Below are 12,259 nucleotides of genomic sequence, written 5' to 3'. Positions count from 1 at the left end.
CTCTGTCTGGCTTCCTGTCTTTTAATCCCCTTTCTCCTGCTCTTCTGGCCTGCTTCTTTGGGTGTCCCTGAGTTTCCCCTCCTCACCTAATCCCTTCGGCTGATTGCTCTTCTCTTTGGCTCCCTGGGTTTTACCCCTTTCTCCTGCTCTTCCGGCCTGCTACTCTGTGCTATGCCCATCAACAGATAAATAGATCAACCAACTGTGGTACACACATACAGTGAAGGACTATGCAACAATAAAGAATAAGAATAATGATGTAAGATAAAGGGTGATGCAGGCCACACCCCAGGGATACTCCCCTTACAGTAGATCAGGGCTGTGACCTGACTAGAGGGTGTTGCATCCCTAATCCCTTTACAATTGACTGGCCAATCACATCAGATCACATCATGGGGGATGATTACACCATTATATAACTGCCACATTACATCATTACACAACTGTCAAACCACTGAAAATCATAGCCCAGCCAAGTTGACATGTATTTTGAGGGGACACTATTCAATCCATGATATTCCATCCTTTGCCCCCCCCCATTCATGTCCTTATCACATGAAAAACACATCCACCCCATCATGTTTTTTGTTATTATGTGCCATCGAGTCAGCCCCGACTCATAGCGACCCCTCTTTGGGTTTCCAAGGCAGTATCACTACAGAAGTAGGATTGTCCAACCTTCCTTCCAAGGAGTGGCTGGTGGGTTTGAACTGCCAACCTTCTGGTTAGCAGTCAAGTGCCTTAGGCACTATGCTACCAGAGCTTCCCCACCCCATCATATCATCCCCAAAATCTTAAATCATCTCCCAGTCCAAATTCCATACTAGGGCAAAATTCTTTTTATCTGTGAATCTAGAATACAAGTTACTTGCTTCCAAAGTACAATGATGGAACAGGCACAAGGTAGACATTTCTATTACCAATGGGAGAAAGTGGAGGAATAGAAGGAATAATGGGTACCAAGCAAGTCCCAAACCCAGTAGAACAATTTACATTAACTCTCAATAACTGAAATTAATCCTCTGTTCTCTGAGACTATGTAGGAAATAGCCCTGTCATCCAGATGCTGTGTGTTGGCTATTCTTTCTGGATTCTGGGTGAAGGCCCCTCAGACCTAAGCTTCTGCTTCTGTCTCCCAGGCCCAATGGCATGGCAGTTCTACTCCCTTGGCTTTGGATGGCCCCAATCTCCTAGTCCAATTGAATGGCAACCCCACCCCTAGCCTGACAGGTCGCATTCTTCTGCCCATTGGGCATGGCAGCCCCACACCCTCAGCTTTCAGCAACAGATCTGGCCCCATTTCCCTGGCCCTCAGGAATGGCAGCCCCACATTCTAGAACAAACTTAGTGAAGATCTGATTCTTTGAAACCTAAGAGGCTATGGCCCCACTCTTTGAGATCCAAGTGGTCATAGCCCTACACTCTGAGACCCAGGCAGCTCTGCTTCCTGTGCTCCTTTCCCCTTCATCTTCTGCTTCCTTATTCTTCTCAGCCCCTCTGGACTCTCGGGCTGGCCTTGCCTCTGCCCTGCTCAGACTAGTGTTACAAAGGTCTTTAGCTCTACCAGTAAGAGTCCAGGGGCACTCCATTCTGCCAGTAAGTCTTGGCCCAAAGGTGCTCAGTTCCCTTGCTTGATGGGTCCACTCCTGCCCCATCTTGCATAGGTCTCTTGGTTCTATTGCTGCTGTTTCTCTGCTGTTTCTTCTCACCATCTGAGCCATCTCTGATGTTACAGCTCTCTTCACTTCTGTTTAAACTCTCACCAGAATTGCCTTTGACATCCATAATTCCAACAATAATATCTTCAAGATAATCTGGGCTTTTACTATTAGGTATCTTAAAACTCATCCAGCCTCTATTCATTACCCAATTCCAAAACTGCTTCCATATCTTATGTTTCTATTAGAGTAGTACCCCACTCCTTCCAGTACCAAATTCTGTCTTAGTTATCTACTGGTGCTATAACAGAAATAGCACAAGTGGATGGCTTTAAGAAACAGAAATTTATTCTCTCACAGTTTAGAAGTCCAAATTTGAAGTGCCAGCTCTAAGGAAAGGCTTCCTCTCTGTTGGCTGTGGGGGAAGGTCCTTGCCTCCTCTCAACATCTGTGGGCCCAGCGTCCCTTGGAGAGCTCCATGTGTCTTGGCAACATCTTCCCTTGGGTCTAGAAGGTTCTCAGCACAAGGACTCTGGGTCCAAATGACATGCTTTGTTCCCAGCTCCTCTTTCTTGGTCATAATATCTTTCCTACTCTGCTTATTTATCTCTCCTTTCATCTCTTGTAAGATAAAAGGTGATGCAGGCCACACCCCGGAAAAAACTCCCCTCAGATTGGATTAGGGCTGCAACCTGACTAGAGGGTGTTGTATCCCACACTAATCCCCTTACAATTGACTGGCCGATCACATCAGACCAAACCATGGAGGATGATACCATCATTACATAACTGTCAAACCAGTGAGAATCATGTCCAAGCCAAGTTGACACATATTTTGGGGAGGTGTGGTGGTTATGTTTTTGTGTCAACTTGGCTGGGCCTGGTTGGGGGGGGGGCAGGCAGCTGGTGGTAGTTATTCCCCATGATGAGACTGGCAATCACTTGGGATCTACCACAAGCAACTGGGTAGCTGCCTTTGTGATGTGGTCTGCTTCCTGTATATAAGGAGATGCCTTGGAAATGGTCTTTAGCATATCACACGCTTGGACCCTGCATGTAACTGTGTTGTTGTTCACCAGCCTGCCATGCTCTGCCAACCTTGGAACTTACAATGTACTTGAATTAATGGCCTTCCGTGTGGTTTGGTGACATTAGAACTGTGCCTTTTTTTACCTTGGCTTGGCAGCTTCAGCAGCCAGCAGCTGTCTGGGTGAACAAAAACCTCTAGCTCCAGTGGGCCAGGAGCAGGAGGCAGAGCTGGGCCCCAAGGTGGAGGGGCTTTCACCCAGCCCCTAGAGCCTGGCACTTTGAACTTGGACTTAAAGCCTCCAAACGGTAAGAGAATAAACTCCTGTTGTTAAGGCCATCCCATTTGTGGTATATTTCTGTCAGAGTGGCACTAGGTAATCAGAACAGGAGGAAACAATTCAATCCATGACACATGATAAACACTACATTCAGAATTGAGGTTTGGGGAGAAGGGAGATAAAAATGATGTGCACCATACAAAATGCATTAACTGAATTGTTAATTTTTATTTCTTTTGTTGGGTGGTGGATACATTAATGTTCATTATATCATTCTTAATCTCTTTTTATATGTCAAATATTTCACAATGAATTGATTTTTAAAAAATAACTATCTTTGAAAATTAAGTTGTATGCCTTGGAAAGAGGTATTAAAAGGGTTGTTTAAACTAGCCTTTTAAGTATGAAAGAGAGAAATAAAAATGAAGCATAAAAATTTATAAGAAATTTGTGATTAGATTGATTCATGAGTATCTTTTAATTTCATGTAGTACTTTAAAGAACCTGAAATGATCATCATTGGTGTGCTTTAAGAAGGATACTGCAAAAATGGCAATCAGCTGAGCCAAACTCAAATACTTTCCCCTAAAATCAGAATACTGGCAAATAAATTTCTAAATATATTTACACATTTTAAGTTAATATAAAATGTATATAATGTCCCATCCTAATGGGTATTTCTCACACCCCCCTTTAGGTTTTCTTTTTGCATTTCTTTAATTTATTAACCTCCTTCAGTGCCAATCATGTTAGATAAAAGGGCTTTTTAGTAGAAAGTACATTTGTTGAATCACATTATCAGAGTGTGTTGCAATACACGTTGTTGTTTTTAGGTGCCATCGAGTCAGCTCTGACTCATAGCAACCCTGTAACAACAGAATGAAACACTGCCCGGTCCTGTACCAGCCTCATAATCCTTGCTACACGCAATCCCATTGTTGCAGCCACTGTGTCAATCCATCTTGTTGAGGGCCTTCCCCTTTTTCATTGACCCTTCACTTTACCAAGCATGATATCCTTCTCCAGGGAATAGTCCCTTCTGACAACATGACCAAAGTACGTAAAACAAATTCTGTCCATTCTTGCTTCCAAAGAGCATTCCAGCTGCACTTCTTCCAGGACAGATTTGTTAGTTCTTCTGGCAGTCCATGGTACCTTCAGTATTCTTCACCAACACCACAATTCAAAACTATCAACTCTTCTTTGGTATTCCTTATTCATTGTCCAGCTCTCACATGCATATGAGGTGATTGAAAATACTATGGCTTGGGTTAGGTGCACCTTAGTCTTTTAAAAGAGACATCTTTTCTCTTCAGCACTTTAAAGAGGTTTTTTGCAGCAGATTTTCCCAGTGCAATACGTGGTCTGATTTCTTGACTGCTGCTTCCATTGGTGTTGATTGAGGAAGCAAGTAATATGAAATCTTTGACAACTTCATTCCTTTCTTCATTTATTGTGACATTGCTTATTGGTCCAGTGTGAGGATTTTCATTTTCTTTATGTTAAGATGTAATCCATACTGCAAACTGCAAACTGTAGTCTTCATCAGTAAGTGTTTCATGTCATTTTTACTTTCAGCAAGCAAAGTTGTGCTGTCTGCGCATCACAGGTTGTTAGTGAGTCCTCTCCTCCAATGCCTATGCCACATTCTTCTTCATATAGTCCAGCTTCTCAGAGTTGCTCAGCACACAGATTGAATAAGTACTCCCTGACACACTCCCTTCCTGATTTTACACCATGCAGTATCTCCTTGTTCTGTTCAAACAGCAGCCTCCTGGTCTATGTACAGGTTCCCCGTGAGCACAATTAAGTGTTCTGGAGTTCCCATTCTTCTCAATGTTATCCATAATTTTTTAGGATCCACACAATTGAATGCTTTTGCATAGTCAATAAAACACAAGTAAACATCTTTCTGGTATTCTTTGCTTTCAGCCAAGATCCATTTGACATCAGCAATGATATCCCTCGTTCCACATCCTCTTCTGAATCTAGCTTGCATTTCTGGAAGTTCTCTGTCAATATACTGCTGCAACCGTTTTTGAGCTATCTTCAGCAATATTTTACTTACATGTGATATTAATGATATTGTTCAATAATTTCCACATTCTGTGGGATCACCTTTCTTTGGAATGGGTACAAATATGGATCTCTTCCAGTCAGTTGCCCAGGTAGCTGTCTTCCAAATTTCTTGGCATAGATGAGTGAGTGCAGTACACATTAGCATTATAAAATAATTCTTTTTCCCAATTATCTGAAGTTTCTTGGTTGATCAGCACATAATGCTAAAGATAGTGTAACCAAGCTCTCCGTTCCCAGTGTCCTGTAGCTCCATATTCTATACCCCAAAACTTAGCCTCTATAAACACAAGAAGAAGACTAGGTGAAAGAGTATGGGATAAATACATCAATCGTATTATAAAAACTACTCAAAACTATGTATCTTTAGAAAAATATGTAAGAAAAACAAGTTTAAAAAACAGGATGCAAAACCATAAATTGCATAGAAGACTTGAAATAAATACACAAAACGATTAACTGAAAAGATTTAAATTTTACTTTACAGTAGTCTGTATTTTTCAAAAATTTCCCTGTTCTAGTTACCTAGTGCCACTCTGACAAGATATATACCACAAATGGGATGGCCTTAACAAACAGGAGTTTATTCTCTTACAGGTCAGGAGGCTAGAAGTCCACATTCAAAGTGCCAGGCTCTAGGGGCTGGGTGAAAGCCCCTTCACCTTGGGCTTTAGCTCTGCCTCCAGCTCCCAGCCCACTGAAGCTAAAGGCTCTTCTTCACTCAGACAGCTGCTGGCTGCTGAGGCTGAAAAACCCAAGGTTGACAAGTAAAAACAGGCACAGTTCTGATGTCACCAAACCACATGGCAGGCCATTAATTCAAGTCCATTGTAAGTCCCAAGGTCAGCAGAGCATGGCAGGCTGGTGAACAACAACACAGCTACATGCAGGGTCCAAGCATGCGATATGCTAAAGACCATTCCCAAGGCTTCTCCTTATATACAGGAAGCAGACCACATCTCAAAGGCAGCTACTCAGCTGCTTATGGTAGATCCCACCACAAGCTGATTGCCAGTCTCATCATGAGAATAACTACCACCAGCTGCCCAGCCACTCAACCAGGCCCAGCCAAGTTGATACACAAACATAACCACCACATTGCCCAATTATAATAAAATGTATTTTTTAAAAATATTAACCTTTTAAACTATATGTCCTACTAAAGACAGTGGTGCTATTTTTAAATTAACGTTTATTGATATCAGCTTAATAAAATTATTTTTAAAGCTGTAAAAATAACTTATAAAACTAAAATTAACCTTCTCCAGAGACAATCTTTGAAGTATGAAAGAAAAGGCTGCCATGCTGAAGATCCATCGTTTCTCCCTTCAACTTGTCTGCTGCAATATCAGTAAGGGCAAGTTCATCAGCCAAATCCTAAAATACATGAAAGTTATGAATAAAATGTTCTGGAAAATGTTCCTATATGAGTTTTACATGAATGAGAATAATTTTTGTGTGACTATTCTATAATCAAAGGATTCTTGTATTTTAAACAGAAAAAAAAATGATATAAAAATAATAGTTTTTGAATGTGCCTAGAGTGTCTAGAAGGAGCCCTGGTGGTGCAGTGGTTAAATGTTTGGCTGCTAACCAAAATGTCAGCAATTCAAACCTACCAGCTTCTCCTGAGGAGAAAGATGTGGCAGTTGGTGTCCTTGAAGATCATAGCCTTCGAAACCCTACAGGGCAGTTCTGCTCTGTCCTACAGGGTTGCTATAAGTTGGAATCAACTCTATGGCAACAGGTTTGGTTTTGGTTTAGAGTGACCAGAAGTCTAGGTAAACAATAAACCAAAGTCACTGCCATCGAGTCAGATCTGAAGGTAAGCAATAGGATGTATTTAAAATGAACTATTTTGCCTTTACATAATTGCTAGGGTTTTTAGAATTGGAGTAACAGGTTAAAATCAACAAAAAGCAATGAAATTCTTTCAAAGGACTTTATTATTTTTAACCCTTATGCCTAACTTCTGAATTGGCTGTAGGTGATTTTAATATACATCCTTATGGCCAGAACAGAAAGGTAGCTTACCTATGACAGACAACTATTGTTTTTACCTGTCCAAACACAAACACACTGCTCTCGAGTCAGATCCGACTCACAGTGACCCCTCCTTGGGTTTCTGAGGCACTATCACTACGGAAGTAGATTGTCCAACCTTCCTTCCAAGGAGTGGCTGATGGGTTTGAACCTCCAGCCTTCTGGTTAGCAGTCAAATGCCTTAGGCACTAGGCCACCAGAGCTCCCTTTACCTGTCCTATATTCATTTTTCTAGTAATAGACTTTCTTTTTTATTTGGGAACCAATTCTACATGCTTCAGTGCAGTATAGCTAATATTGTTCCTCCAGCCAAGGGGTGGTTGTTGTGTGCCTTCAAGTTGAGTCCCATTCATAGTAACACTATAAAGCAGAGTATAGCTTGTTCAGTAGAGGTTCCTAGGTTGTAATCTTTACTGGAGCAGCACCAGATCTTTTCTCCTGCTGAGCAGTTAGGGGGTTCCAACTGCTGACTTTTTGGTTAGCAGTCGAAGGCTTAACTATTGTGCCACCAGGACTCTTTACCCTAGAGGTATATAAGCATGCGCCTAGACAAAGACCAAGACAGTTGTTACATCTTTTCCTTCTGGCCTTGGTTGTTAGTTCACAAAAGGTATAACCAATAAGCACAAGTGTATATGAGGTTTGAGAATGGAAAGTAGGAGATCAGGTCTCACTTTTCTTTGGAATCATGAACTCTAAGAATGATATAAGACTCTGAGAACAAACTGTTATACTCATCTATACTACCATACACAAAGACTCTGCCTGATAATTAAGCCAATAGAAGTATAAGCCAAAAGATACAAAGACTTTGTCTTGATAAATCTGAACTCCAGAATCCAACAATACCTGAAGTTCACCATGCTCTTAGATTTCCCAGTTATATGAGCAATATGTAGTCTTTTTTGCTCCCTCTAATTTGATTTGGGTTTTCATCACATGCATCAGTGTATAAAACTGTATTTAGGGAATGCAGTCCCTCAGATTCCAGCAGCTAGATTCCAAAGATGAGCAGTAAGAAAAAAGGGTCAAAGGCCCTGTTTACTACTGTTTTTGTTTGTTTGTTTAGAAAAAAACATTCTAAAATTTGCTAAATTGTGTGCTATGTATCAGGAATAGGAAGAAGATAAAAGGTTTATCCAGAAGGATCATTTAAGTTTTCTCTGCTAACTGATAAGAAAACCAGATCATGTTTATGATCCACATTTACATCTGTCAATGTATCTCTCAGGGTCTGATCATAAAAGAGAAAAACTCTAAGCATTTCAGCAGAAGGAATTTAATAAAAGTAATTGGTTGAACAGGTGGTAGAGGGCTGAAAGAGCAAAAGGGGGACATTTGAGATAATCCAGAGATGATAACTGCAGTTAGAAACTACTACCCATACTACTGGGATGCATGGGGAGAGGTTGGAGGAGGGGCTTCATGGGACTTGACTCAGACCTCTAGGAGCGGTGGTGGTTGTTCTTAGGTGCCATCAAGTTGATTCCGACTCATAGCGACCCTGTGTACAACAGAATGAAATACTGCCTGGTCCTGTGCCATCCTCACAGTCCTTGCTAGGGAGGTAGAACCTGGCTATTGCTGGTTTTTCACTAAAGGGAAATAAATGATGAGGCTGATGTTGGGAGTTCCAAATGAAGCTGGGGCAAAGGGCTGCTGCTGGGGTGACAGTGACTGGAACACTAAGAAAACAGAAGAGGTCACCTCTCCCCTCCTCCTACCTTCCAACTTCCCTGTAGTGTTCCACCACCACCACTGCCAGAACCTAAAAAGAAGTTACTGCAAAGGAGAAAAATTCTATGGAGAGTCCCAGTGCCAACATCACAAAGCAGAGTATAGAAAGTTAGGTTTGGAGTCAAGTTACAATAGTTTAATAACCAACACAGCCCCTTCTTAAATTATATTCCCAACTTGATTTATCTCCCTTTTCAACAGGTTACAAGACAATTCTCTTATAAAGGGAATATTCCCAACTCCATTTATCATGACTATCAAAGACAAAGCTCAGATAATCTCTGAAAGATTTTGTTTTTTGAAGTGAGCTGCATTTTTATGAGTCGCTTCTCAAACAGAATTTCAAATAGAGAGCCTGAGTTTGTTTAGCCTTCCAGAGATCTTATAAGAATAGTTCTGAGTGTTCCAGGATCTTCCTTCCAGAGAGTGCCACAGTAACCATAGGGTGGTAAAGAATAAGAGAATAAAAATCAGTCTAAGGAAAATTGTTGTGTCCAGTTGGTTCTGTACAAACAAGGAAGCAGGTTGTACTGCTACTCAACTTCTAAAAGCTCAAGTCAACCTTATAACCCTTTAAAGTGACCTTTCAATGAGATACTCAGATATATGGTTCTCATTACAACCCACAAGTTCCTTCTAGTCAGTGAACTATATGAGTGTCCATATTTTAATGTCCTTCATCATTTTCTGTTTATCCCAAAATATACATCAATGTGATGGTCCTGAACTACTGTGGCTATTTGCCAGAGTACAGTGGATTCTAGTAGGGAAAACAACCACCACCACCACCAGATGCTGATAAGTGGATTCCAACTAATGGCAGGCTACCCTATATATGGCAGAGCAGAACCCCACTCTGTAGTGTTTTCAAGGTTGGGACCTTTAGAAAGTGTATCAGCAGGTCGGTCTTCTGCGAAGACTGAGTGGATTCAAACTGCCAACCTTTTGGTTCGTAGTAGAGCACTTAACCATCTGCACCATCCAGGGACTCCTAGAAAAAGAATGACTTGCAACAATTGGTTTTCTCCCACAATTATAGTTCTGATATTTTATACTCTACCTTGGAACAGGCCTTTTGATTCACGTGCTGAACAATAGTGAGTCCTTTTATTTGCAAACTTGTGTCTTCAGTTTTAGATTAAAATAAATTTTTTTGTGTGTGATTTGGGTGAAAGTTTACAGAGCAAATTCATTTTCCATACAGCAGTTTCCCCACAATATAATAGCTCTCTTCCCACTTCCTCCCTGCAATTACCTCTTCCCTTTGTCCTTCCCTACCATGCACCCACCACACACCCCCAGCTATCTCCCTGTGCAAACACTGCCCTTCTGTTCTCCCACGACTGATTGCTCCAAGGAATATATCTATGTGATATAAATGTTCACCCCATATGCCTGTCTCTTTTTGGCTGAAAGCCACAGGAGTGAGTTCAGTTCCAGATTTGAAGAGTAACAAGGGTCCATAGTCTAAGGGGTCTCACCAGACTCTATCAGACCAGCAAACCTGGTCTTTTTATTTTTTTTATTTTGAGTGTTGTTCCACATTGTTCTCCCTCTCTATCCAAGATCTCCTACATAGATCCCCCTCCAAGTGGTTGACAGTGGTAGCCAGGTACCATCTAGTTCGTCTGGTCTCACGGTCTTATAGGCTGATTATCACATTGTCTACTAGTCCCTTGGACTAATTGTTTCCATGCATCTTTGGTTTTCTTCATTCTTTGCTCTGGATGAGGAGAGACCTATCATTGCAGCTAGATGGCCACTTACAAGCTTTTAAGACCCCAATTGCTACTCACCAAAGTAGGATATAGAACAATGTTTCTGTGTAGTATGTTATACCAATTGAGCTTGATGTCCTCTGCAACCATGGTCCTGAGCCCACAGGTCCAACTACTTGCTCCCTCAGGGTAGCTAGCTGTGGCCAAGAAGTGACCACAACCTTGCCCCTTGCTAGCTCTACTATACACCTGGACAATATTAAAGTACAAACATATATGCTGTAGAAACATTGTCTGCTAACTCTATATATGGTCAAGGGCACACTCCCCCCCTGCCTAGACATACCTGATCATTCAGCCTGTCCAGCCATTTATCCACCAGTAAATCAATGATGCCCATCACTGACAACACAGTACTGTACATGCAAAATGGTTCATATCTTTCTTATCTATACCCCCAATGTACCTCTCTTTCGTCCTCTTCCTCAGTGCCACTATGTTGCTCACTCACTTTTGGTACATTGCCCTTCTCTTCACCCAAACCAGTACTTGTCTCTATAGATCTATTAGTGTTCCCTCCCCTCCCTACCTACCCCTGGTAACCAACAAAGAAAGTTTCCTTCCATATTTAAACCTTTCCCTGACTTTTTACAGTAGTGAACTAATACAATATATGACCTTCTGTGACTGACTTATTTCACTCAGCGTAATGTCCTCCAAGGTCATCCACATTATTTTATTTCACTCAGCATAATGTCCTCCAAGGTCATCCATGTTATGGAGTGTTTTTTCAGATTCTACATTATGCTTTAGTGTTGCATAACATTCCATTGTGTGTATCTACCATAGTTGGTTATCCATTCTTCTGCTGATGGGCACTTAGGTTATTTCCATCTCTTTGCTATTGTAAATAGTGCTGTGATGAACAAGGGTGTGGATACATCTGTTCTTGTCCTAGCTCTCACTTATTTAAGTTATATACCTAGCAATGAGACTGCTGGATCAAATGGTATTTCTAGTTGGTGTAATAGGCCAACTTTTTAAGGAATCGCCACACTGCTTTCCACAGTGGTTGTATCATCTTACTGTCCCACCAGCAGTGTATGAAAGTCCCAATCTCTCCACACCCTCTCCAGAATTTGTTATTTTCTGTCTTGTTGAACTTTGCTATTAGTGCCGAGGTGAATGGTATCTCATTTGTTGTTTTGATTTGCCTCTCTCTAATGGCTAATGATCGTAGACATTTCTCCATGTGTTTGTTGGCTGCCTGAATATCTTCTTTGGTGATGTCTATTCATGTCTTCTGCCCATTTTTTAATTAGATTGTTGGTCTTTTTGCTATTGAGGTGTTGAAGTTTTCTATAAATTTAAGAGATGAGTCCCTTGTCAGGTATGTCATTGCCAAATATTATTTCCCAATCTGTAGGTTCTCTTATTACTCTTTTGGAGAAGTCTTTTGATGCACATAAAAATTTAATTTTTATTTATTTATTGTGATTTGGGTGAAAATTTACAGAGCAAATTCACTTTCCATACAGCAGTTCACATACACTTTGTCTCACCACATTGACTACAATTTACCCCAATGCAACAGCTCCCCTCCCACTTCCTCCCCATAGTTACCTCTTCCCTGTGTCCAACCCTCCATGCACTCCTGCCCCCTGAGCTGTCTCCCTGTGCATAAACAGCCCTTCTTTCTCCCATGATTATTCTAAGGAGT

At 41.3% G+C, this 12,259-nt stretch overlaps 1 protein-coding gene across 1 annotated transcript in view; it reads right to left on the bottom strand.

The window, feature by feature from the left end:
- LOC103209795 (L-lactate dehydrogenase C chain) overlaps positions 1-12,259 on the bottom strand; it is a 69,572-nt gene that overhangs the window by 45,702 nt on the left and 11,611 nt on the right. Inside the window, exon 2 of the mRNA XM_007955694.2 lies at positions 6,301-6,418. Within this exon, the coding sequence (XP_007953885.1) occupies positions 6,301-6,418 (118 nt within the window). The remainder of the gene's footprint in view (positions 1-6,300; positions 6,419-12,259) is intronic.

Source organism: Orycteropus afer, unplaced genomic scaffold (genome assembly GCF_000298275.1).
Source record: "Orycteropus afer afer isolate SDZICR_OR568_19922 unplaced genomic scaffold, OryAfe1.0 scaffold00014, whole genome shotgun sequence".
In the NCBI taxonomy this organism is placed as follows: Eukaryota; Metazoa; Chordata; class Mammalia; order Tubulidentata; family Orycteropodidae; genus Orycteropus; species Orycteropus afer.
Note: the sequence above shows the minus strand (reverse complement) of the source record. Positions and strands in the feature narration are given on the sequence as shown.